Source organism: Pithys albifrons, chromosome 4, assembly GCF_047495875.1.
Source record: "Pithys albifrons albifrons isolate INPA30051 chromosome 4, PitAlb_v1, whole genome shotgun sequence".
Taxonomy (NCBI): Eukaryota; Metazoa; Chordata; class Aves; order Passeriformes; family Thamnophilidae; genus Pithys; species Pithys albifrons.
The window spans coordinates 12,122,030-12,149,732 of NC_092461.1; the positions used below are offsets into that span (position 1 = coordinate 12,122,030).

The 27,703-nt window shown below is 41.1% G+C and overlaps 2 protein-coding genes across 4 annotated transcripts in view; one reads left to right on the forward strand and one right to left on the reverse strand.

The window, feature by feature from the left end:
* Positions 1-1,609, forward strand: part of SLC66A2 (solute carrier family 66 member 2) — an 80,207-nt gene extending 78,598 nt beyond the window's left edge. Inside the window, exon 7 of the transcript XR_011697679.1 lies at positions 1,461-1,609. The gene's annotated coding sequence lies outside the window, so the exon portion shown is untranslated. The remainder of the gene's footprint in view (positions 1-1,460) is intronic.
* Positions 1-27,703, reverse strand: part of KCNG2 (potassium voltage-gated channel modifier subfamily G member 2) — a 59,711-nt gene that overhangs the window by 6,304 nt on the left and 25,704 nt on the right. For all 3 annotated transcript variants that reach the window (XM_071553472.1, XM_071553471.1, XM_071553473.1), the window contains exon 2: positions 18,347-19,170. In XM_071553472.1, coding sequence (XP_071409573.1) covers positions 18,347-19,102 — 756 coding nt within the window. In that variant the 5' untranslated portion in view covers positions 19,103-19,170. The remainder of the gene's footprint in view (positions 1-18,346; positions 19,171-27,703) is intronic.

Genomic DNA, 27,703 nt, shown 5'->3' on the forward strand with positions numbered 1-27,703 from the left:
TAGAGTGGAGTGATAATGCTCTGCTACACAGAGTTCATTTCAATAGGATGCAACAATCCCCACTTTCCCCTAATGCATAATTATCTCCAGCAAAGTGCTGGTCTTTCTCAGTATCATTATTAACCTATTGTAATCTGAACAAGCCACGCTCTGTCCAGAGGCTGTCCTCAAAATACAAGGGTCTGAACAGGCTTTTAGAAAACAGATCTGTGCTTCAATCAACCTGCCAGAGGTTGGAGTTTTTTTCACTAATTAAATATCTTCCTGTCCCATGGACCATGTTTCAATATCATCTAGATATGACCTATTATTATCCTTACATGAAATCACAGCAACAGCAAAAATGTATTTCATGCTCTTTTTACTTTGTTTTTTTCAGCTGCAGCTGTTTTTCCTTGCAGATTTCCCTCCCTTGACTACAACATTGGTTAAAAAAAAGCAATTTCTCTTTCTAAAACTATTAATTATGTATTCAAGTCCACCAGAAGCTTAAGAATTTTGAGGTTTTTTCCGTTTAACAAAATAAAACAAAAATTCTCAGAAAGACATACACATAGGCGGAAAAAAACCCCAAACAAAAATTAATCAGCCATTGGAACACAAGAAAAACAAGTCCTAACAGAACAGAATAGCATCCTGCCAAAAATAGGTCTACATCAAGCCTGCATATTCTCAAAAAAGAACAAGCTATACCAACTTTTGGCCATAAACATGTACATTAACAACAACATAATGCTTTTTACTTTTTATAAGCCAAATAGCTAGCTCTCACACCAATGACCAGACTTCTTCACCTTATAATTTAATGGATACATTTTTAACATTACATTTCCATATCTGGATTTCTGAACTTGAGCCACAGGGAAACCAGTTGTTCTTTACAAAATGTATATGGTGTTTATTTATGTGTGTACATTTGCTTCTTTCAAAGTGCAAGCAGGTTTTTTTCCTGTGCAGAAAATACTTGGGTGTTGAGAAATGTCTGCAGTTGCACAGGATTTGGGGGGGGGGGGGGGGGGCATGCACTAATGTCAACTCAGGGCACAAGAAAACAAACAAAGGAAGATTTCAGTGAGCAATTTTGTGCAGTCAAGTTAAAGTAAGTCTCCCTCATTAGGATCTATAGAAATTTGCTGTCAAAAAGCCAACCACAGTGTCTTTCTTCTGGAGAAACCTTTTGTTTGCCAAAGATTCCTTAGGCAAAAGGAAAATTACAAAAAGAAAAAATGATGTCACTGGAGTTCAAATGCAGCTGTACTTATTGCTCTCTATGGTCTGTCTAAAAGTTGCAGACATCTTTCAGAAACATTTTGGTTTGGCTTTTAGGGTCCCTTTCACTGGTACTTCCCTTTACTGAGCCTCTGAAAAATTCTCCACCGTGTGTTGTGTGACTTCTTGATCCTGCCTTTGTCCTCTGGTGTCATGAGAGGAAATTCTGATTCTCTTCTATTTTCTTGCAGGCTTTGACACCATCTTCTGATCCCTCCAGCATAAGAAGATGTCAAAAGCCAGTTCACCTCTAACCACCCCAGTTCTTGTGTTGCTTTGCACACACACTTTTGCATGGTCAGCAGCTCTACAGTACTTTCAAGGGAGAAGTTTCAATGCTGCCCATTTCCACTCTACAGCAAAGATTTCTCTCCCTGTCAAATGTATATGTTAAAAAAAAATAAATCCAAACATGATGGCATTGCATACAAAAGTATTTACGTAAGCTTTAAAATCATGACATTTCTAAAATACTACTTTTGTTCTCTTCCACTTGCCCCTTGTTACTTGAGCCTTTTGGGTCATGCATTTCAAATGTTTCTCTGAGCACATTGGATCAAACTCTTTTTTAACAACAATGTAGGACTTGAAATTCTGATGTAGCTGAGATCTTGGCATCAGAGATCCGTGTTAAGGGACCCGCAGACAAAGTCCCTTGGGCTGCTACACAAGGTCTGCCCACAGCCTGCAGTGCTGTGAGACAGTCCCCAGTCCAGAGGCTTAGAGTGTTCCCCTCAGATTTGAGTGTGAGGCTGAGCTGCCTGTTTCAATGAACATCTGCAGGGTGATTCAGAGGACAAACACTCCTCCACAACTGATTTTTTAGCTGCTGCACTCTTGGAGCCTTTGCAGGGCTTGGGAGAGACCCAGCTCCTGCTCCTAAGCCAGCACAGTGGAAAGCCTGCACCTGGCTCTGTCCCAGTGTGCAGGAGAGCCTGAGGCACTGGCTGCTGGGTCATTTGCCCTCCCTTGTCCCAACTGTCACTGTAAAATGAACAAGCTTTACCTGAGATAAATTCCAGCAAAACAGCACCATTCCCAGAAACATGCCCCAGCAACAAACTCCCAAGATTTTGCTCATGCTGGCGCTTTCTGATGAAAGGCAATTTTCTGATGAAAAGTGATTTTCTGGTGAAAGCATCCAGAAAATGTTCACAGCAGGGATGAGTGCATGAGTCCTGTGATGTGACCCACTGTTGGAAGGGCAGCATCCCACCCTGCCCAGGGGTGCAGGAATGATCTCCTTGCCACTGACCACCTACAGACTTGGTGATTGTACCTCAGTACGTCTGCCATTAAAGCTGGGGTCAAGCTGAACTTGCGGTCAGTCTGCTCTCAGTATTTCTTGTGCTCCCGAGCAAAGATGATTCAGATCCTGCACAGCCTGTCCTCAAAGCTGCCTGGCTGTGAAGTCAAAGTAACAGTTTCCATTTTTAAAGTCACTGAGGGACCAAGAAACAGCTCTCTGCTTCTTTCTATACACACTCTGGTCTGTAACTAGGGCTTAGTTTGTGCTTCATCTTCAGCTCAGCTGCTAGCGAAGGTAACCAGAGCCCTGCCTTCAGTGGGAAGGGCTGTCTCTCACGGTGTGCAGCCAGCCCTGTTAAGGACACAAGACAGCTCTTGTGCAATTGTCCCTGTGCAACTTGTCTTTGCTGAGGAGAAAGGGCAAGGACATGGGTAGGAGCTACACCTGCTTACCTCTATGGATTTTCTTTGATCCTGAGACAGCCCCAAATCACCACTTTTCAAAACCTCTAAGCCTGCTATTTTTAATCTTGCCAATGAAACTGCAAATAAATAAACATAGAACACCAAAAGGAAAAAGGGAAGTGCCAAAAGACTATGGCAACTGCTAGAAGGTAACTGCAGGGTGTGCTAAAATACCCAGCCAGAGTCTAATCAGCTTGTGAAATTACATGCTGTGTTATTCAGTTGCAGTCATGCAGCCGAGGGGTTACTGAGATATAGCCACCTGCATGTGCCTTTCATTTCTGCCTCATACTGCTCCTCTGAATTGCAACTGAGAAGCCAAATGGCTATGTCCATGGAAAGGTTGGAAAAGGATCTGGGAGTCCATGGGAGGGAAGAGAAGACCGTGTGCATGTCGACTTTACCCATGCACTGTGGCTTCCCATGACTACCTTTGCAGACTAAAGAGAGAGGAGACATGGATGGCACTCCTGATCCAGGAGGCTGCAGAGGGAACCAACTGTATTACCTTGAGTTACTCTGCCCAAACCAGAAGCAGCCTGATGCTTTGGGCCATCTCATCCCCAAACTGCATAACCAAAATTAGACACTGTAGGTGGGCCTTGGATTTCTAAGCCTTGAGCCCTGGCTGTAGATGTCTTCATGGCATGGATTTGGCATATACATCTGAATTGTGAAGAAAGACACAGACATGGGATTCAATCACCTCCCTACAAGGCAAGACTGTTATTGTGATCCTAAGGCTTTCTTCCATTTCCCTGTCTCCTTCATTTACTGTCCCTGCAACATGAAGATATATTCTTAGATCCACTGTCCTGCTTCTTTTTGCCCCAGTAGAATTGCAGGAGGAATGGAAAGCAGTTAAATAGTACTACAGATGCACAAAATGCCCTCTCATTAATACCTTCTAGACTAGCACTTCTCATGCCTACACCCACTTTCAGCATACACTTCTCCAAAATCAACAGTACTTGTTAGAGGAAAACAATTGTTATCTGGCTTTACTTTATGGAAAGCAACCAAAACCTAAAATCAGCAAGAAGCAAGAAACACAAAAAGAATAAAATGGTCATAAAATACTCTGAAACAGAACACTATCAGCTTGCCTGATTTTCAGATGCCTATCAGGAACAGGACAGCACCACACCCAGAGAGTCTGGGGAAGCATGGAATGTCATGATATTAAAACTCCTTAGACTCTGTGACCGTGGCTGGGAGCAACTTGAGGGAACAGTATGTGCTCTGGCAGCCAGCTGCTACTATCTCCCACTCTGGTCACACTACACATCAGTGGAGAGAGGCCATACTATAACTTAAGGAGGAGCGATACACTCTGGATAACATTTCCTTTGAGGCTATTTCTTGAGACTCTGCTCCATTCTCACTGCCCAGTGACCTTCTCATGGACTAGTACTCCCTTCACTTTGTGTTTCTTTGTTTTTCTCATGTTTATGATCTGCTTCACTACAATGCATACACAGCAGCTTCTCAGTCTGTGATTTTCACCCTTGAAACAAACCTTGACACCAATTCCTTCTTGCTTTCCAAATACACCCATGTAAAACAACCAACACTTGTATCTGGAGCTTGCCAACAGGTCCCAGTACATAAGTGAAGGATTTGATTTGTTAAAGAACCACTCACGTTCAACAAGGTAGATTCAAACTGGAGTGAGTTGGGGCAGTAACCCAAAGTTACTTAGATACCTAGTGGAATGGAAAACCTATCTTAAAAATAGACAATTAAATGCATTTGACTTGTTTACCATCACTAAATGAAGGCAGAGACATGTTTTCTGTCTGTGAATGTACTAAGGGGACGAAAAGAAGTGCTGTTCAAGGGCTGTCAAATGTTCTCATTCAGGTCTATCTGGACCTGAATGGTGGTGTGATGCTGTTCCCATGACAACAGGTACCACCACTCACTTCAGAGGACCCCTCAAGTCCTATCTGCCCATAAAGTTCAACTGGCAAAGGAAGTGATGCACTTGGTGCTGCTGGAGCTGGCCTTCGGGGGCTGAGATCCCCACATATCGGGTCCACAGCTTTTGTCTGTGCATGAGTGTAAGACGTAAGCAGGCTATTAATAATATTTAGGTAATTGCAATCTAAATGGACAACAATAGGTTTACTGACATTTTGCTTGAACAAATATTCTAAGTCAAACCACTACTTTTGTATCTGGGGTCTGCTTGGCAATTTTACAACCTCTCAGTGCCATTGGGAAATTGTCTGAAAACAAATATCTACACAGGAAGACACAGGTCCATAAGAATAAGGTATTATATTTGAAATTCATCACATCTCATGGCATTCAGAGCAGGATTTTCCAGACTACAGCCCCTAGGACTTGCTTGTCTTTGTCCTGCAGCAGGCCCCCCTGTGGGAAACACCCACAAGTGACACAGCTGTCCAGGTGTACCCAAGATTCCTGCACAGTCTGCTGTGCTTGGACCAGGCATGACCTGCCCAGCCTAGCCTCAGGGGTCTGTTCAGCACAGACAATTTGTTTATCAGAGTCACTGCCACAGAGAGAGGCAGTAAAGCAGGAAAAAAATGATGCGTTTATCAAGCCATGGTGTCCTGCAAAGAACAACTTCAATTTAGAAACACTAATGTTTTTAGTATTTTTGACTAAAATTACCATGGAATTTTCTGTTTTCAGATTTCCAGAAAAGTTTTTCTTTGATTTGGCCTATTTTTTTACTGAAATTGAAAGTAAAAAACCTCCAAGGGAATAATGAAGTGCCAAGAGCCTTCTTGCTGACAAGTCTCCCCCTCTTCCCCTGATTTTACATAAACTGGAAATATTCCTGATCAGCTCCCTCTCTTTTCTAGCTCTGATATAAGCATCACAACCTTGGAAGATACAATGCTTTTTTTAAAAATAAAAAATCAGTATCTGTAAATCTGAGAAAATGCTTGATCCTGAGCTTTGATGTGAGGACGCCCAGTTACACAGCAATTTACCATATCCAGTCTCTGAAGAACTGTATTTTCTATCCTAGTGCTCTGAAAGCAAGACAGACTCAGTTCTTGCTTGGAAAACTTGAGCAATGGCACTTGGCACTTACAGCACACCTGGTCCTCAGACATGGCAGGATTGCAAAAGTAAGGATGATGGTTATCTTGCAGAAGTGGCAGCATTAATCAAAACACTGCAGAATCAGAGCAGGGCTGAGTTCTCGCCAAGGGCACTTAGGTGCAGTTCAAGCAGTTCCTTCAGGGAATGAGACTACCTAGACCCCACACTCCTCTGAAAGGAAGAGCCCAAGAGAGACAAGACTGTGTCACAAAGCAGTGGTATTCCCAAGGCTTTCACTTCTATTTCCCAACAGCTGGGAAAAGATGATGTGGTGGTGGCACCTGACTGTGCTCACGGATACTTGCAGATGTACAGATCCTAGAACTATGGTCCTCCTAAACCCAGCATCCTCTTTCCTTTTTCTTCTCCTTGAGCTTGTCTCACATTAAAAAAGAATTTCAGTCTTGTTCTATCTCACTCAGTAGTCATATTACAAGAACAATTGATTCTTAAGAGAATTTTAAAGTGTATTGTCCTCTCTTATTTCTCCCTTCTTTCAATCCCTGTTTTTCAAGCTGATATCTACCTGCCTCCCACTCACTTGGGAGTTCCATTTTGCTGACCCATGTTAATTTTACTGGTTCCTGCAACCCTGTTACCTGCTAAAAGAGTTGGGGTGTCCTTTTTGTTTTCTTGGAGGAAAGGAGGACAGAGTCAAGCTTATTGTTCTCCTTTTATGTTTTTTCCCAAACTTGCATTCCCCCCCATCACTTTCCCTTTATACTGTTATCTGAAAGTAAGTGAAGGATTTGCCTATGTTGCCTGTGGGTAGATTTGCTCTCCTGCTGGTAACAGCTCACGCACAGCTGGCAGTCAACTCCCACAGTGTCCTTGCACTGAAAGGCTTTAAGTTATGCTGTTGCACTTGCACAGCACATCGATTTTCATGAGGTGGATCTGACCACAGCGAAACCACACACTCTCTCATATTCTCTTTCTGCTCAAGGCAACACTAAAAACAGTGCTTTCTGTGACAGCAGTTCAGAATATAAGAACTTTTCTTAAAATACCCAATATTTCTACTGTGTATGAAGACAACTAGCTGCAGACTGGGAGAAAATAGCTGCAGAGTCTGCTCACAGTCAGTCAGTGCAGAAAAGTGCCGCAATTTCTGTTGTCATCAACTCTACCCAGTGTAGTGTGTGCCAATTTTCCATCGCGGCTCAGGATGCAGTGGATGGCTGGGACCTTCATATTGTTTTCCATACTTCCTATTTGAATCCAGGCTCAGAAAATGAGCTGGAGCAGAGGGATAGGGAGTGTTTGTGTGTGTGTGTATGTGTGTGACTGTACAAAAAGGTGAGAGTAAGTGAATCACTGGAGGGGTGGGGCTGGCACGTATACTGGTGACCAGCCCATTTTTTCTAGGGCTAAGCCCCACTAGGAGAACATTCCAGCCCCTGTAGAACCTCCTACAAACACAGTCACTACTGGACAAGATACCTTGGTTAGGATGCTGCCTTCACTGGACCAGGCTCATGCCAAGTGACTCCTCTTCAGACAGCTTCCAGGCTTCTGAGGTTTTTTTGACTGCCCTCACCTTTAATCACAATTATAAACTGTCACTGCTCATTTCATCTTATGGATGCCTCCAGATCTGAATATACACAAGGGCCAATAGAGCATCCTCGCTGGCACTTCCTGCAACAGCAAGTCAGGGACAGGACTGCTCACCGACCTGTAAGGTCAGAAGAGGCTCTTGAGCTGATCCCCTGTGGAGCAGAAGATCTTGCCAAGTGGTTCGTGAATCATATGCACAGCTTCATCTGAGCTGAGCTGTAATATTTAAAAGGACTGACAGAAGGTATTAAAAAACTCTATGAGATGTATGCAAGCATGTCTAGATAAATGATTTCCATTGTTAATTACCCACACAGTATCACATTTTTATTTAGAGCATGAGTTTGTCTAGCCACAGGTTGCAGTTATTGTTCACTGTTGACCACAGACATTCTCTTATTCTGATGCTCACTACATTAAAAGCTCATCTAGTGTCTCACTATAAAGCCGAACTTTCAGATTTTAAATCATATTTCCAACTTGCCTGCTTATTGGGTATCAATCTGGACACAATGTCTCAAACCTCACACTTTGTCTCTGAACTAGCAAGTCAGATGGAAAATGGTGTACTTCACCACGATCTTCAAATCCTGTCAGTCCCCACTTTCCAAAAGACCCTTTTGTCCCAGGATCTTTATGCTTTCTATACTTAGAGGTTGCATTCTATGCCAATGAACATGCAGTTACCTCTCCATGTTCAAATTGGTTCAGCTAACTGTGCCAGATACTTCTAATGTGTTATTCCCTGCACATTTCATTCAAAATTGCTTTATCTTTTCTCCTGAATCACTAGCAAAACACCTAAGTAGCTCTGGGCCAACACCAGAGACACTTGCATGCCTTTCTACATACACTGCCACTGGATGATGATGTCTTATGTTGGTTTTCAGCTACTATGAGATCTAAGAGAAATATTTTGAACATTTAATAAGGTAGATAGGTTTTTGAAATTCTTTTTTATTAAGGAAGTCTGTTATGTGGCGCTAATTCAAATGTCTTACAGAACTACCTACATCAGAAGTTATTTCTTCTGAAAATTTTACAACCTTATAAAAATTATACTAAGTTTGATTAATGAGTGGTGTTCCACATAGACTAGAATTAACTATGCTGTCACCCTCAAAAATGTGTCTGGTTGTACTCAGTACCATTTTTTTGATGTTTTTACTTGGAACTAATATCATCCTTACCATCAGAAAATCCAACAGCCTTATAGTTTTCTTCTGGTACTTTCTTGAGCCTTTATTAAAAAACTATTGCAAAAAATCTTAATACCTTTTCCCCCCCACTCTTCTAACTCAATTTGTCTTGAATCTAAATGTCTCCACAGACATAGTAAAAAGCCTCCAATTTCAAAAATTTTCATATTTCATCCCATTTGCCACATTTTAAGCAATAAAAATGTAAGCATTTATAATGTTGAATGATTTAGTGCAATTTTTCTAAGTGCCACACACATGAACCAGCTCATTACTTCAGCCTAGCTATATGAGGTCTAGCCAAATGTAAATCTGTTTGCTTTCTTTCATTCCAAACCTCTAGAATTGATAGCAACATATCCTGGAGCTCTGAGATGAAATTTCCAGATGATATTTTTATTACAAATAAGTGAACAATTTCTCTCTTTCAGAACACTGGGACAGTACTCAATAAGCCCACAGAGCACAGCCTTGCTTGCAAAAGGCAGTGGAGCAATCCATGGAGTACAGAAGCTGTGCTGCACCCTCAGGATATTACACAGCAGGCTCTGATGAATAGCTATAGTAATTTTACAAACATGTCTGGAGGCCAAGTGACTATTACCATGAGATTGCTTCAGAGAACCCTTGGATGATTTATCTGAAGTATGGAGAATAAACCTACCAGCAGGTATAGATAGTTATGGTGGGGGAACCAGGGATATTAAAGGAAATTAAACATGGAGCTGGGCGAGCCACACTGCACCAAATGTAAACCAGTTAACAATGTGACAAAGTTACCAATGCTTCTATGAAAGACATTTAGCTGTTTCATTATTTATCACTAATGTTATATTGCAGCATATGTATACAATATTTAAAAGAAGACCTAAGCCTTCTATTTATTCATGAGAAGATATTTCATAGACTGAAAGAGTTCACTGGCACAGAATAAAGTCATTAACAAGTCAAGGGGAATTTCGTCTTAGTCAACTCTTGCCTCATTCCCAAGCAGTGCAGAGGAACACTCTCCATTTTTTTACTTCTAAACCTAAAACAATACAGAGAGTCTCAGGTGGCTCCCGAACTCACTTACTGTCCTTCAAATCTTCCAGGGCAGCTCCTTGACCCATATGGATTTCTCTCTTGAGAAAAGCAACCCCATAAAAGATGATGCAGTGAGACCCAGGGTTGGTAAGAGCCAGGCATGAACAGCCCAGGCAGCAACTTTGCTGCAAGGGGGAATTTTGAGCAAAGGTCTGCAAGCTCACTGAGAGACTGTAAAAACCTTTTCCACAGTGCTGTGTCCTCACCCCCAATCCAAAGTCAACTCTTAAGAGAAAGAAAACAGAGCATTCCTTCTGACTCTCATCATACAACAGAGTAGGATTTTCCTTCTAGAACCATGCTTCCTTTATCTTCTCTTGGAGAAGCTACCACGATGGAAAAACTAGGTCTGCTAAAGTTTAAAGAGCTTCAGCTGATGAAGAGGAAGGCTGGATGGTTGTTTCTCCTTTTCAGGGGTGGAAGGACTGCAGAAAGTGATTTCTACTTTTTCCTAAGAGGAACAAGCAAGCCAAGGAGAAGAAATGCTGAGAATTCTCCAAACATAGTCATGACTAAATAAACCCTGTTGTTATCCGCACTCTGTCCACACAATATCAAGAACAACCAATCATTCCTTCAAATGTTTTCTATTCATTACCAGCCTAAGGCAGCCTTGCAAGGGGAAGGCCTATCTCTGAAAAGAGTTGGCAAAGCTGGCATATGGTGTGCTGTTTGACATGGGGGTTTCCAGACAGCTGGGATCCTGGGCAGTGGCAGTCGGAGCTGGTGGAGTGGGCAATCCTGAATTTGGTAAAATAAACTGATACCAAAATAGGCTCAATATAACAGCTGGATTTTGACAGTCAGTAAAGGAGAGATTTAGATTCAGATCCACAACGGAATTACATTACATTCTTTTTTTACATTAAGGACTATACCATTCAGATGGCTCACAGACAAGCATAGCTCCCAGTAAAATGATTGAAGGACATGACCACCACCTCTTGATATTTACAAAGAATCTTCTGCCATTAGCCTTATACTTAAAAATTCCATGGGAGTCAGATAAAAGATGTACACCACTCAAAAAGCTGCCACAGAACTTGACATTTAAGGTTGAGATTGATCAGTGCAGAGGTTCTTGACTCCTTGATTTTAAAGCTGTGTGGCACACAAAGGCAGCATCACTTTATCAAACCTCATCACTTTCAACTGCTTTCAAACAAACCTGAGCTGTCTGAAAGACAACTTGCACAGCAAATTTCTCTGACCATCAGAGAGGAGCTGGGAGAACATATTATGATGACTCAGGCTTGTCAACTTCACAGTTACTTACTCCTCACTTTTGGACTGTAAGGACATCACACAGTAATTGCATCTTGCATGAACTAAGTTGGTCTCATTTGTGAAAAGAATTTCCTTGCAGCCTGAGACACAAGGAATGTGCCCATGTACCTGAACACCAGGCAGATGTAGTTTTAGTTTCGGTTATTATGATGGCCAGAGACGCTGTGTTTAAGATATTTCATCCCAAAGCATTCACAATCTACGGGCAGGACTACACAAAACAGATGATGGAACTACAGGAGGCTAACTGAGAACTTAAACAAGAAAGCAAACTTTCTTATTGCTGATGACTCAAGCTGTGGGTAAAGCATGCTCTCAAAGCTAGTAATCTGGGGTGTTACCATTTTGATTTAAGTACTATCTGAGGAGAAAACTTACTTTAAGCTTGTGAAAGGGGAAAAAAACCCAAACCACCTTAATTTTAGCTAAAATACAGTTCTGCAGTGCTCTGAGTCCTACATCCCTTAAGAAAGGACATGTGAATGTGAAACTGAATATGAATCTAATGTGCCTATAGGAACTTCCTTGTGCATGAAGTAGAAGAGGCAGGTGACAATAGCTACTGAGTCATGTGGTCCTTCACTGGCCTCCAGCCAGCTGTGGCTTGAAGTGTCTGGAGCAAACACAAAATGCAAAGTAGCAATATCGGGGACATGTATAGTACACATCAGTTCAGATGCCAACACTGGTGATACGGTTACAGCTCATAATCTTTGCATTTAAACAGCAGAGCAGAGAAAATGGTGCAATGAAATCTCAGATGATCCCCAGGGAAATTAGTTAGTCCAATTCCCCAAGATTCTCTTTATAAAAAGTCACCCTCAGTGCCTATACACTATAAATAGTTCTCTGTAATACCACCAGGGAGATGCTTTTTTAAATACATGTTTTTTGTTGACTGTGCTGTAATTTCTAGAACAGTTTATTCCACAAAGAAAGGAAAAACACAAGCTGCAATTTATTAAGACTTTCATTCATGAAAACAAACTATCTATTCATCATATCAGGCTCCAAGTTAAAAACAAGGTCTCAGTATCACATGCAGGAGAACAACTGAATAGTCAGAAGACAGAGAAAATTATAAAAATGAGCTCTCCAATAATGAAAAGCTTAATTCCAGAGGCTCAATCAGAGTGCCATTTTAGGCACCACCAGCAACTGTTTTACTCCTTACATTGCTTTTCACCAAAATAAATAAGTTATTTAATGTAAAATTGTGTTATCCCCACACAGAAGTACCCCAAACTGTAAGAGTTTTGAGACAAGATAGTATTCATTCAACAAAATGTCTGGCATTTCTGACACACTGAGGCCCTAAATCTTGTACGCCTTCCTGTTCAATTACCTGTTTAGACTACAAGGCTAATAAAATCAATAGTTAAAACTACAGAATCACAGAATGGTTGAAGTTGCATGGGACTCTCTGGAAATCACCTGGTCTAGCCCCTTCTACCTGCTCAAACAGGGCCACATAGTTGTTCAGGACTATGTCTAGACAACTTTTGAGTATCTCCAAGGATGGAGACACTGCAACCTCCCTGGGCAACCTGCACCAGTGCTCGGCCACCCTCACAATGAAAAAGTATTTCCAGATGTTCAGAGGGAAATGCCTACCTGCGCCCATCGCCTCTGGTCTTGCCACTGGGCATCACTGGAAAGAGCCTGGTTCCATTCTCTGTGAGCCTTCCCTGCAGGTATTTCTATACGTTGATGAGATCCCCCTGAGCCTTCTTTTCTCCAGTCTCAACAGTCCCAGCTCTCTCAGCCTTTTCTATAGGACAGATGTTCCAGTCACTCCATCATCTTCATGGTCCTACACTGGACTTAGTCCACTGTGCCCATATCTCTCTTATACTGAGGGCCCAGAACTTGATGCAGTGCTCCAAGTATGGTCTCCCCAATGCTGAGAAGTGAGGAAGGAATACCTTCCTTGACCTACTGGCAGTATTTTGCCTAACACACCCCAGGATACCAGTAGCCTCCTTTGCTGCAAGAGCACATTGCTGACTTATGGTAAACTTGGTGTTCACCAGGACGCCCCAGGTCCTTTTCTGCCAAACTCCTTGCCATCTGGGTAGCCCCAACATGTACTGGTGTGTGTGGCCGTTCCTTGCCAGGTGCAGGAGAATTTCTCCTCACTGAGGTGTCTGAGGTTCCACAGGCTTCCAGAGCCTGCCAAGGTCATTCAGGATGGCAGCACAACTGTCTGGCCTATCAGTCACTCATCCAAAGTTTCTGTCATAAGCAAACTTGCTGCAGGTACACTGTGCTTCATCCTCCAGGCTACTCTAATAAAGATGCCTACCAGGACTGGATCTGGTACAGACCCCTGGGTTAGTTTGTTAGTGGCCTCCAACTTGAATCCGTGTCCCTGTTCACCATACTCAAGGAACAGCCATTCAACCAGTTTTCAATCTACTTTACTGTCTGCTCATCCACCCTTTATAGCAACAGCTTGTATATGAAATACAATTGAGAATCATTATACAAGACTCTCTAAACCTTGTCTGAGATTACTTTTGTGTGTACCTTTGTGAAATGAAATCTTTAGTCACAAGATTGTTCAAAATGCACATCCACAATTTATCTATTCCCCATCCTTGACATTATGAAAGTTGAAGAACATTGTGTAAATTAAGCTTAGAAGGTTAAATAGTTTTGGCTTCTTTATGAGCTATTATTAACTTCATTATTTATAAGTCTCTCTGTCGTAATGTTCTTCAGCTCAAGGTTATTGAACTGTAACTTCCCATCACAGCATTTTAATTAGGCCAGCTTTCCCCAACATATTAGGAAGCACGGTGAAGAAGGAAGGATCACAGAATCACAGAATATGCCAAGTTAGAAGGGATCCACAAGGATCATTGAGTCCAACTCCTGGCCCTGCACAGGACCATCCCCAAGAGTCACACCATGGGCCCAAGAGTATCATCCAAACTCTTCTTGAGCTCTGTCAGGCTTGGTGCTGTGACCAGCTTCTCCTGTTTTATACTGTGGTACTACAAATGATTGAGCTCAAGAATGCTCAGGTCTATAAATGCTTTTGTGAATCACGACAAAATGCTTGATGCTAATGTCTGAGTTCACCACCTTTTCTTCTGTGATGAAGAAGGCTGTCTAATAAAAGGAAAAGATTTCTTCTTCAGATAGAAATGGTTGATATTTCTCTTTTCACCATGAAAAAAAAATGAAGAGTTTAGTATGATGACCATCTGGCTCTCAGTTGTATCTCTCAATATCTTTTGGTTGTTCAGATCTTACTGTGTGTTTAAAGCTTTTGCTGTACTGTATCTCCAACTGGTCTAACACTCCTCTGATGTATTAGCTTGTTGCCTTGAGTCACTCCATGCCTGCCAATTGTTTAGAGAGTTGAGAAGCCCACTTAAAAGTATCATATACCTAAAATACCTTAAGGATACTCTATGCCTCTGGCTATGTTTATGTCTTGGAGATGATTTTCGTGGTGGTCTTGAAAGAACTCGGTGCCTGAGGGTTCCTGCTATGACTCCATCTCAGCAGATTTTGCCTTCAGAGGAGAGTTTTCACCATTAAATCTAAATCCTACACAGAAATCTCCCATTCTGAAAATTTCTAAATAAAACTTAATCATTGTCTTGTTACTTTACATGGAAGAACCTGACTGTCCTCAAAGGTTTGTTGTCTTTATACATTTGATGTGTCCCTTTGCTGAAATTTCCAGAAGGAGCTATTATACCCATTACTGGCTCAGTGGATTTTATTTAATTTAATCAGTAAATAAAAGCTAAATGAGAGAAAATTTGACAAAATATATGTCCTAGTTTGGTAAGTAAACCATAATACAGGATCTGATTTTGTTAGCTTTACTGACAGTTCCACAGCATCTGAAATATATGCTACTACTTCCAAAAAAGAGTAACACTCAAAGTGAATCAAGATGACCATTAGTAAGAACAAGACATCTATAGTACGGGGGAATGCAACCCTTCCCATTCTTGTTAAATCACTAGGGATTGTCACTGCCACCCAGAACATCTGGAGCATTTAATAAAGTTAACAAAATGTATGATTGAGTCTTCTGCTGTATTTCAAAAGAGACAGGCAGGCACCTAAAATACTTTCCTCACCCACTTGGTAATTACTTCTAACTTTAAAGGTCCCACACTTGCATCTTGTGGGAGGTTATTCACACCTCTGTAGGACACCACTGGGTATAACAGCTGATCCATTCAGATGGCCTTAAAGGATTGGAAAATTTCTCTCCAGCACGGGTTTTTTTTTTCATGACTGGTTCCTCTGTCTTTCCCTGAAGCACTAACAGGACAGAGAGACAGCACATAGAGCTTTTGTTTTCTGTAAAAACACCAGCTCAAGGAAAAGGCCATTGTTTGTAAGCCAGAGCACCCATGGCAGCTCTAACACAGAACCATAAAAACAGTAATGCCAGCCAGAAAGCCTGGAAAATGTACACACTGAGTATGGCGTGTCCTTGAAGTAGTATTTACTATTTCTTCTTTAGTCAGGAAGGATCCACATCCATTTTCTACTTGTTTGAAGTTGCAAAACCAGACCAAAGAGCTGCCCCTGAGAACAAATTTTAATCTAGATACTGGGTATACAGGTCAGGATGATTAACATGAATCTGAACTCACATAAGCTCTCTTCTCTCCTCACCTGTTACTTTTAAGAGCTGCATTGGCTTGCTAAGCCACACAGAGAGTACATGCAAGGAGTTTACAGCCTAGGTCTCTGACTCTGCAAGTTCCATGTGGGCAGATGCCTGACTCCTTGCCCAGCCCAAAGTGACCCTTCACCTCTCCCCTGTGCAGGAGAGCCACCTTTGTCTCAAACAAAATAACCATTTCCAGTCTCTCCACAGACCTTCCCTGTGCAAAGGGCAGAACAAAGAGTAGCTGCAGAAGCTCTGTGCTTTCAGAATTCAAGGGCACACAAAAATGTTGGATAATTTATTCTTATCTTCACTGTATTGCAACCATTTCACCTTTGTAACTTGATCTGTGATTGGTAACTTACTTTTGACTGAAATAGAGTGTGTTTAGCTTAAGGCTACTATCCAGAAGGGCACTGAGCTTTGAATTGAAAAAGCCTAAAAATACAAATCCACTAATTCTCTTCCTAGTCTGTCCCAGTAATGAATCACTGTGGTATTAAATATTGGCATATAGTTTCCCATATGAATTTCTCAGGATTCAGCTTTTATCCATGCATCATCTCCTTGCTTAATTTAAAGGTCTTTCAGATGATACAGTTCTCCTCCCCTCATAAAAAAACACTTATGTGCTTAATCCACTCACCTTTCTGCCAATAATGTAAATTAACTGAAATGCTGAAGTTTCTTATTGTATGGCATTTTCTGCAGGTGTCTAACATTTATAGGTTTCTTCAGTTCCTTTCAATTTTTCAAAACACCATTAAAATCGGAATGTGAGAACCAATTGCAATATCCTACTGTCAGTCACAAAAAATCTTCCAGCTTCTAATCATAATTCCTCCTCAGCTTAGATATGAGTGGCATTAACCCTTCTGACTTTATGCTGCAATAAGCACTTACAGTTGCTTGTACCCTAAATCCTATTTAGAGTCTCATTTTGGGAATCAGACTCTATGCTTTTACAGCAGCAAGTCTGCATTCATCTTTATTGCACAGTTTTGCATTTGACTATGAAAATGTGCTACTTTTAATGGTTCCAGCTTACCAAGAAATCCAGGCTTCTCTCATATGCCTGTTCTATCCTTATCATTACACTGCTCCACCCAACAAAACATTATTAGCCTATTATTATGAGTCCCTATTTATGTTCAGACTATTAATAAGAATATAAGCTGTCTAAACTCTTCTAATGCTAAAAGCAATTGTTCAGTGTTAATTAGTACCCAGTACTAACTACTACTCTCAAATTTTAAACCATAAAAAGCCTTTAAAACAGAGATCTTATAATAAATCATGTATCAATCAACCTACCAAAGGTTTCATATTTTTTCTTGGCTGCTACTGAATGATTTGTTTCCAAAACAAAAGACTCAATTGATACATAACCTAAGCAGACCTGGCAAGCAAAGGGTGGATTTAACTGTACATGACGTACTCAGTCAAATGCAGGGGTCTCTCTGGAGTGGCTGGACACATTTGCCATCAGCATGAATTTTACTTTCAGCACAACAAAAGTGTAAATGTCCATCCTCTTCTCTGCTAGAAACATCTGCTAGTGGATGATGGCACACAGGAGGAGTGGTCCTTCCAGGACAGCTCAGCCCTCAGCTGAGAGGCAGAACTTCATGGGTTGAAGTACTATCTTACTAAGCTGAAGTTCATAACCACATTTATTGATCACGAGGCTGGGAATTAAGCCCAAACATTTAGCATCAAGCTTGAACTTGGGTAAAACTAGAGAGGCCATGAACTCTTCAAAACATCCCCACCCCTCAAACCCCTTACATTGCATTTCAGCACATATGTAAAGAAAACGTGAATGATTTTTCAGATGAGCTCTCACTGACCTACATACAATTAATCGTAGGAAAGTGAACTGCTTGCACAAAAAAAAGGGACTAAACCCTTAGGAAATTTGGTGAACTAAAGAATAAACAAAATATATGTAAGACTTGATTTTCAAGGGCATGAATCATCCACAGCTTACATTTGAGAATACTAAACACATCTGAAAATTGGGGTGATTGCTCTGTTTCTGCTGTTAAGTTGCTGCCTCAGCTTTGCCTTTACCTCACCCTATAACATCAAAATACTTCAGATATGGTTTTTACACTGGGGTACTGAGAATTCATTCAAATTTTTGAACTATCCTTAGGGAAAATTGCTCTCTTAGCTCTAAACTTAAACTCAAAAAGTTAAGCCACAAGCAAGGTCAATTTTCATCCCCAGAATAGCTAGTTTGTCATCTGGTTAGAGAAGTCAGAAAACAAATCTGTTGGGTAAAGCATCTGCTGATGTGAACTGGCAAAGCCGTTCTGGCACAGCAGGGTTTGGCCAAATCTTCCTTCAGTTTTAAAAGCTCTACCCCAGGACAGTTCTCCACACCATACAAACTGAATGCACTACCTGCATATTTGCTGGAATGATTTTGCTTGTCACCTTCCCTGAGGAGACAATAATGCAAAAGGTGCTTTACTCTGAGAAAAGCTGCACTCACCCGATCTTCTTCTTCTCTGACATCTGGCATTGTGCTGATGCAGAGGCTGACTGCAGTGATGGCAACAAAAGAGATTGAAATACAAGCAAAGATCTTTCCTGGGATCCCTGAGTGGGGGTTCTCCACCATATCCCTGAGCTTTCTCATGCACAAACTCAATCGGCTATTGTCCTGGAAGGCACATTGCGCAGTTTCACTAAACACCATCTCCCTTTCAAACAGTTGGGCCTCAGCTGCCTCTTCCTCTTTCTGTCGCAATCTCTTTTTACAGCACCACTCCAGGTGGTCCTCTTCTATCCCCCAGTATACAAGCTCCTCCTGGAAAGACAGAGCACACATCTCCCTGAGAAGCCTCAGCTTCCCAGCTGTCAGGAAAGTCATGATCGTCCTGAAGGCACTAGGATTTCGGTCAAAAAAAAATTCATTGCAGCTAACATCATAATCATCGCAGATGTTCATGATCTCATCATAATTGTTGCAGGATTTTAGCTTCCCAAGCCTGGTCAAGGGGCAGTTCTCCAAGGTGGTCCATGGAACTTTGTATTTAATACCGCCTACATTGATGATCACAAACCTTGACCGGTCATCCAGGCGGGCTAAGCAGCACAAGTCTTCTCCAGGATGCAGAAGTTTGGCCTTTTTGTAGAAGAATCCTTTTTTGGTTTGCACTTCACACAGGTTTTCCAAGTTGTTGAAGGAGTAGGAGCTGAACTCAGGATCTGCATTCCCAGTGAGCAATGCCATTTCGTGATACATCTGTTGAGTCCATAGGGAGGTTGAGGTTACTCAAACAAAAGCATCTGAAGCTTGACCAGAACGTCTATCTGTAAAATAAAATTTTAAAATTACAATAAAGGTAGGACACTGTTAGATGATTAGAAGATAAACAAATCTATCCTGTCAGCCCCAAGAAACTTTTCTCCATGGCATTATTTTTCCCACTGTTATTTTAGGAGTATCTATGCTTGATGATTCCTTGGGGAAAGAACTTAGAACTACAATCAGATCAGAAGCCATGTTGATACTTAATTCGGTTTAATCAGTGAATGAATGGAAACAAAACCAGTGTATTATCATTTTCAGAAATTTCTAGAGGTTTAAGCTATATCCTATACATCAATGGAAACTGAAAGGTAAATCATGTCTTTTGGATAAATGGCAATTTACATTTTATCCACTTCATAAAGAAACTTGGTTTGCAATTGGTTTGTTTATAATTTTGGCCCATCTACATAATGTTCCTAGTATAAAATGCCTATAGTGTGAGGATAAAACAAACACTTACAGTACAGTCAGAAATGTGATTGCAGAAATGTAGGTGTGCTGGTTTAAAGGCAAACCGGCAGGCGAAATGAAACCAACTCAAAAAGAGATTACAAGTCAGAGTTACAATTTAATAAAAAGATTACAATAAATACCATGATACAGAGACAGAATTGATTTTAACCCACAAAACTCAGACATAAAACACAGCACCCTGAGGCACAAACTGAATGGTCTTTGTTAGCCTCTGTGCTGAGGACCATGTGGTCCTCCTGAGTCCAAAGTAAAAGGAAAGGAAAAACCTCTTGGTGCAGATGATGGTCGCAGTCTGATCGAGAGTGGCATTCGCAGTCCTGTTGAGGTTCTGGTCCTCCTATGGACCCAATGAGTGGTATTAGATGTTCTGAAACCCCAAGACTGCATACGCTTAGGTTCAGATGGGAATGCCTAGTACCTCCTCCAGGGCCAGGAGTCTCACAATGGTTGATTTACTCAGTGAGCCATGGGATATTTTTGGAATCCTTAATAGCCCATTAGCAGACATGACCCCTCAGGCTGGGTGGGAAGATGCTATTGCCTCCCCACTGGGGAGTTGTCACACCTGTGTCATTGGTGTGAAGACCCTATCTCACAGGGTTCTCCAACACCCAGCTTGTAGTCTGAGGGGTGAGGTCTGCCCCAGCCAGCTGCTGCAAATGATCGATTGCTAACAGTTTGTTAGAAATGATATAGAGGGTGTAGAATATGCAGTTTTGGTTACACTCACACAGTAACAAGCTGGTCCCAGACTTGATGATCTTGGTGGTCTTTTCCAACCCAATCAATTCTATGATTCTATGATTCTAGCTAGGACAGGGAGCATTGCCCAATTTAAGTTCACCAAGCCTAGGTAGCAATAGCAATGAATATGTGGGAGCTGAGAATCCAGCCTGCAGGCAGCACCCAAGTCTGAGTGTTTGCATATGAATTGTGTGCTACAGAGATTCATTTGCCTCTGGTACCCCAGCTAACTGGGTTAAAGTTATATTTGGAATATTTACCTGAACACCCCCACTTCTAAGTATAGAAAAGCTTGTGTTCTATGCGGGGTGCCTGCCTTTCTGATGAGTGACATCTCCTGCAGCAAAGTGGGCAGGCTGGGTCTGAGCTGAAACCATGCGTGGGACCCTGGAGCTGCTAGAGGCTCTGCTGTGGCTTTGGCTGTGGGAGATGGAGAGGGTGCCATGCAGCCTGGCAGCAGCTGTGGAATGGAACATCAGACCTAAGCATGAGGCTGAGCTGGAAGTGAGACGGTTGCTGCTCTTCAGGATAACACAGGTCATATTTAGCAAAAATTATGCATATTATGTGTAACTTCAGGATTTAATCTGTCTTCTGCTTACCCCTTCTTTACTACACCACAATCCATACTGCTTCCTTACTTTCTCTAAAGTTCATCACCCACATTCTTCAAAGCTATCTCTCCAAAGAAGTACTGGGATGTCTTGAAATGCTACTATGCATTCACACTTGTGTAGCACCCAAAACATCCTGAATTGCTCAAATATGAAGTAGGAAACAAGAAATTGATGTAGGATTGTTGGGATTTCACACAAAACACCTGGACTGAGGATGGATGCAGTGATGGGGAACAACTTTAAGCAGGGGATGTAAAACCTTACAAGCTGACAAAAGACAGGAGAAAAAGCTGAGTAGTGAAGGCTGGACTGACATTACCGATGACAGGATGAGGCAGTAACTCCATAATTTATAAACAACATTCTGCAATACCCTCTGAATCTCATGCCTCAGCTGGGAGAGAACAACAAATGAGTGGGTGCTAGGAAAAACTGGAGAGCATGCACATTCTAACACATTCCCAGAGGAGCATCTTCTTTTATGTGTACTCAGTTCACTAGCTCTTAACTCACTAGACTTAGTCAAAATGATCACTGGCAGAGAGTGGTGAATACTTGCTACTCACAGCACTGAATCACTCTCTAAATATTCTTACCAACTACACTCAAACAACAACACAACAGTAACAGTGGTACTCCTGTTCCAACATTTCTATGAGGATCCAGTCACTAAATTTTATATCAGATATTTGCAAAAGCTCAGAAAGGTTGGTTTATACACAAATAGCTACAGTCACAAAAAGATACTTTTCAGCACTGTGAAAATGATGCCAAAATCTCTCTAATTTCACTTCCAGGTAAAGCAATAATGGTTTGAATATCCATTTATAGAGGCCAACATACACAATAGAGAGAAGCTCCTTCATCTGGCTAAGGGCCAGTAAAGGACAAGAGGAGCAACATTCATTCCTAGGAATGTGTGCTTTTACAGCACAGGCTTGAGTGCAGCTGGGATTGCAAATACCATTACTGTCACAATGAGAATGCACTGTCAGCACAGCATATGCTTTAAGGATTTGGTCTCTTGTTGCTTTCTATTGGTAAGATAAAATATTCACTGCCACTACTGAGGGCTCTGTGCTTTTGTTTTCATGCCTCACTTGTTCTACAAGTCAACATACTAAAAGTGGTTTATACTGTTTAGACATCAAGGCCGGGATTTGCTTTACTCCTCTCCCGGCTGCTGCATAAAGGGGCCAGATCCATTTCATAGAACTATTTTGAATCTAATCTTACATGCAATTCTTCCTCTTTCTAAGCAGCAGCTAGCTCAATGAGAAAATAGGTAAGCATGTTGTTTGCTACAAAATCTCTGAATATCTGAATCTTTTGTTTTGTGGATATGTGGATATAAAATGATGTTGGTTAAACGTAAAGTTTAGGGAAGGAACTTTTTAATTTTTTCTTGTATCATCTGTGGATAAACAGCAAGAGAGAACAGAATTAGCTACAGATAGCATTGCCTGTGGTTTAATAACAGTACTGGTAGTACCAGGTGCTGGAGTTTAGTTACTGAAGTGAATTTTCTGACATCACACTTCAAGATCTCAGAACCCATACTTGCATATCTTATTAGTTGGCAGCATTTGTTTTGGAAATCTCAGATTAAAAGATAAGCATGTGAAGACAGTTGTATTTATTATTCTCCTTGAAAGCTCTGTAAGGTGGCTGCCCAACATTAGGGCTCAGGCGTCAATGGAACAGCATAGAGGAGCTTGTTGTGCCACTTTAACTGTCTACAGAAAAACAAAATACATCACTGTGGGCTCCCAATTTGGCATCTATCCCAAGAAGTAAAACAAGCCTGGAAGGTCTGCCTCTGATCTTATGTGTATGGAATGTATCATGACTTTCACTAAATATTAAAGGGTGTTTCAAAATTATGTGGGTCTTAAAATACTCTCTGCATGCCGAGGTTATCTAATGTATGGACATGCCTCAGTAAAGCATCCCATCGAAGATAACTTTAAAAGCCAATACTTCCAGAAATGATACTACTTTATCATCCAGTTGGCATTTCTACCATTTAATCTGACACATGGGTGCAAGAAAGCCTATTAAAGCACAGTCTGGAATAAGCTGCCAATCACAGGGATGAAGGACAGATTTTGACTCTATATTTGTTCTTCATAATTTTAAAGTGCTGTGGGAGAAATGCTGGATGAATTTTTCAGTTTGGTGATCATATACAGGGTGGGTCATACATATTGTGAATTCTTTTCTTTTTTAAGTAGAGTCAATCAATTTTTATTCACTAGGAAATATTTTCTTTGGCCATCTATGTAGGCATATTCATGTGTCTACACACACAGACACAGATTCAACCAAATTTTGTCAACAGCAGAGATCTTCGAAATACAGGTATTTCTCACCAAAGATTATAAAGATTAAGTAAACGTCATAAGCACACAACTGCTTCTCCTTTTTGGTGAATTATTTTCTCAGTGGAGAGAAGGCTATTTCCCTACTTACTGCCTTTTCACTTTTTCCTCTTCCATCACTGCTCTTCACACAAACACTCTTCATTATCCCATTTTATCAGTACTTTTGCATCTAAGTCACATGTGGCTTTGCATGTGGCTCCACTGGTCTCAAGCTACCCTGAGTAAGAATGAAAAATGGGACAAAAGCATCCCTGCCAACAGGCTGCCCAGCCTGGCAAGGAGAGCTTTAAACCAGTGGTGATGGGGAGGCAGTGGTGGTGCAAAGACTGCAGGGTGCCATGGCCAGGAGAGACTTTGCAGTGAGTAGTGGGTGGGATGGAGGGTGATCACATAAAGTGTATGCACAGAAATGAGGGTACGCCAGCAGGAAAGTGCATAGGCAGTGCACTGACACCTTTGCTGCAAAATCAACCCAACCAGGTGGCTCTGAAGTGCCTGTACACTGATGCATGCAGCCAGGGGGGAAACAGGAAGAATTTAGAGGTTGCACAGAAGAATCTCGTATGTTGAAGGTGATTAAACACTGGAACAGAATGCCATGAGAGGTGGTGGAGTCTCCATCCTTGGAGACACTCAAACCCCATCTGGGCACAGTCCCAGGTAACTTACTCTACCTGATGCCACTTTGAGCAGGGGAGGATAAATTAGACGAACTTCAGCGGTCCCTTCCTACCTCAACTATTCATGATTTTGCGAATAGTCTCTTTTTAACTGCTGTTGTAAGTTACAAACTACTGAAGGTTTACACTTGTACTACAGTAGCAAAAGGAAGCCATGAGGCCTTTTAGTAATTAATGTTTTAAGATTTCTTTTGTGAAATGAAACATATTTTGACAGAGTACAGGTTATTGTGTTATAATTTAAAACCACAGACATGAAACATAGATTAGGGTGACCACAAGATGTTTTCTCTTAATTCCAACAGGAATTGAGTCAGTGAATTTGTTCTGCAGGGCTCAGACATTTCCAGTCAGAGATGTGCTGGAACCTGACATTACTGCCTGGGACCAAAACAATTCCTACTTCTTCCAGTGACGCGATTTATAAATCACAACACATAAAATCACTTTACTATTAAACTTTACATATACAGTTGACTATACATCTGGTGATATTACAGCTAACAGTTTGGATGAAGAGGTTCAGGAGATCCAGATTACTGTTGTACTTAACTACAGGCCCATAGAACTTGGTTTCCCAATTATGCCAGGCACTGTGGAAATGTGGAGGGGAGAGCACCTGCTCCTGAAGCTTGCAAAATACCAAACAGATAGGGTGCAAGAAATACACAGATTTAAAAACCAAAACAAACCCCAACAAAACAAAATAGAAAAGGTGGATTGGAGGATATGGTAAAACAGAAGCAGCTTAGCTAGAAGGCACACTTTGTGGGTTTTGGGGAATAAACTTCTGAGTTTGTGCACACTGAACATGATTAACATACATAGACATTATCACAGAATCAATAGTTTAGGTTAGAAGACCTCTAAGCTCATGGAGTCCAATTGTTAACACGACACTGCCAAGTCCTCCACTAAACCACATCCCCAGACGCCATATCCAAATGCCTTCTGAACACTTCCAGAGCTGGTGATTCTACCAGTTCCCTGGGCAGCCTGTTCCAATGTCTGACCACCCTATCAGTAAAGAAATTTTCCTCATACCTGATCTAAACCTCCCCTGGCACAGCTTGAGGTCATTCTTGTTCTGTCACTTACTATTCGGGAGAAGAGGCTGGAACCCCCTCACTAACATCCTTTCAGGGGATTACAGCTTGGACACAAAATTAGGGAGACATCAACCACTGTTATACAGATCCAAGATTTTCTACATTGGCACTCTAGTCTGTGTTAAAGCACTATTATACAAAGATATGGACCGTAATACTCTCACACTTTATTTTGAATTTTTGCTTCAGGTTTCCTCAATAAATTTGTACCTGAGCAAGCACCTCAGGGTGCTTGCTCTGCTTTACCACTGCTTTGCTGCTCTGCTTTGCTATTTCTATCTCATCAAAGTGTGGTTTCACAGGGAACTAAAGTGAGACTAAATAACATAGGTTAAACCAGAAGCATCAAAACATTATTTTTGGCAAGCTTTCTGAAATAAAGGAATCAGTGCTGGAAGAAATTTTGAAAAGAGACTATATTAAGAAGAAAAAAAAATAATGTAAATATAACTTATTCACTATATATACTGCCACCTTCACTTCCCAAATGTCCAAGACAAGAAAAGCAGTAAATGGAAATTAGAACAGAGTAAAACCACTATAATTTATGAAAGGATACACTGCAAAGGACAAAGGGGAGTCAGGCTGATTTCACAGAGAGTATTTTGTATGTAATCCCCAAAAGTTGAATTTTACATATTTCTTTATTTATTGTCAGTAAAATTTAATATCCCTAACCTCTTAAACCACTGCTTAAGGAAGGAAATAGTTCAAAAAATTGGAAAGGTACTAGAATTTTGAACAGTCCTTTATTTTGTCCACTTCACCAGGGTTACAGAAAGCAGTGACACCACCTTACATGCCTAGCTGAGATGACCCATCTAACAGAGAAAGGAGAGTTTCTTTTATAGGTGTGGAGCAGAATAGCCAAGATAAGTCTTTTTCAGAGAGTATTTTGGGGACCTTGAGGAGGATACTGCATCAGTCAGTCCCAGAAGCCCAGTAATGCTGTAATGGAGGCTACAAAATTCAGATTATGAAGCTGGACATTGTTGCATACTCCAAGTGTACAATTTCCTTAATATTTTCATTAATTTAGTGGAGCAAAAAAGGAACAGTTTTCTTCCCTGAACATCCCTAATCATATTTATGCCACACTAGGTAATTAGCTGAAAAAATTCAATTTGTTAAATTAACGAATCAAACTAACTTGACTAGACTCTAATTATTCTGACATGTGACCATAGCTATTTGTCTCCATAGACAGATTATGAGTTATCCAGTGTCACTACGCTACAGTTCTGTAGAGTTCTGTAGTGGAAGTATTAACACTGTGACAACTCTAAGTAATCAGAGGTTTGGTTCAACTAATTACCTGAAGCTACTGGGATCCTTACGTGTATATTCATAGCAAAACCCAACCTTATTCTGCACTTCCCCAAGACTTCAGTGCTCATTTATCTTTGTACCCTAAATAAAAATGAACTATTATTTCTGGGAAACTATTTGCACACTTCAGTTGCACAGCAGACAAAGGCAGGCACACTAGATAAAATGCAGACAGAGGAAGCAACACTTGCTTTTGCATTCTCCCCATAATTATAGAATTCTGTTCAGGCTAGAGAGCTCCAAGATTTTACAAATGTCCTCAACACTAAGCATTTTTCCTGTACATTTCACTAAACAGAACTGTAAATAAAAAACATGAAGAGACTGCAAGGTTTAGGGAGATCCTACAGGGATAAGGCAGCGAAGCTTTTCCCCACAGGATTATTATTACTTACAATAAAACAGAGCATCATGTTCAAACCATGCTATTTGTTTAGGTGTATTAACCCTCAGCTGGTTATAAGAAAAGCACTTTTGTAAAAAGTGCTTTCATCCTCAGTTCCTATTTTCTGAATATCTGAGCAGAGACACCAGATACGTACCAAAGGGGTGATGTGCTAAAGTGAAGACACTTCAGACCAGGACCTGTACCTCCCAGAGTCCAAGATTAGAATGCCCACAGAGAGTTGTTTGATCCAGTTCTTGTTAAGTTCAACCATGGACTAAGTATACAGTGTCAAGATCCTAAAATTAAAACCTGTTCTGTCTGCACTTGCTTGGTCAGTGATTGAGCCCTGTGAACAGGGGACCTTTGACTCTGACTGGCAGCCACTAGATGGTGAAGTTTCTATTCTTCCATGAATGATACACAAGTTTATTTTAGGAGCCTTAATGATTAATCCTTTTAATATTCTGTTTAATCAACCAGTCTAAGAGACTCTGATAAGATACTAAACTCGGTGTGAGTTGGCAATCTGAAATACTTCTTCCCTTCTTTAGATTGCCGTATTTCAGAATAACAAATCTTCAAAATTCAGTTTTTAAAATATTTGCTCCAGTCAAAATTACACACCCACACACAGCTGGCCTAAGGTACAATGTGAATGGCACCATCAAATGCTAAAGTGACAGACTGTGTAGTATGTTAAAACAGCATTGTTTATCCCTCTCACACAGGAAATTAAACAGATTGTCTCATTTCTGTTGCCAAAATTCTGGAAGCATGAAAAACCAAACGCGCTTTGGTGCTTTTGCA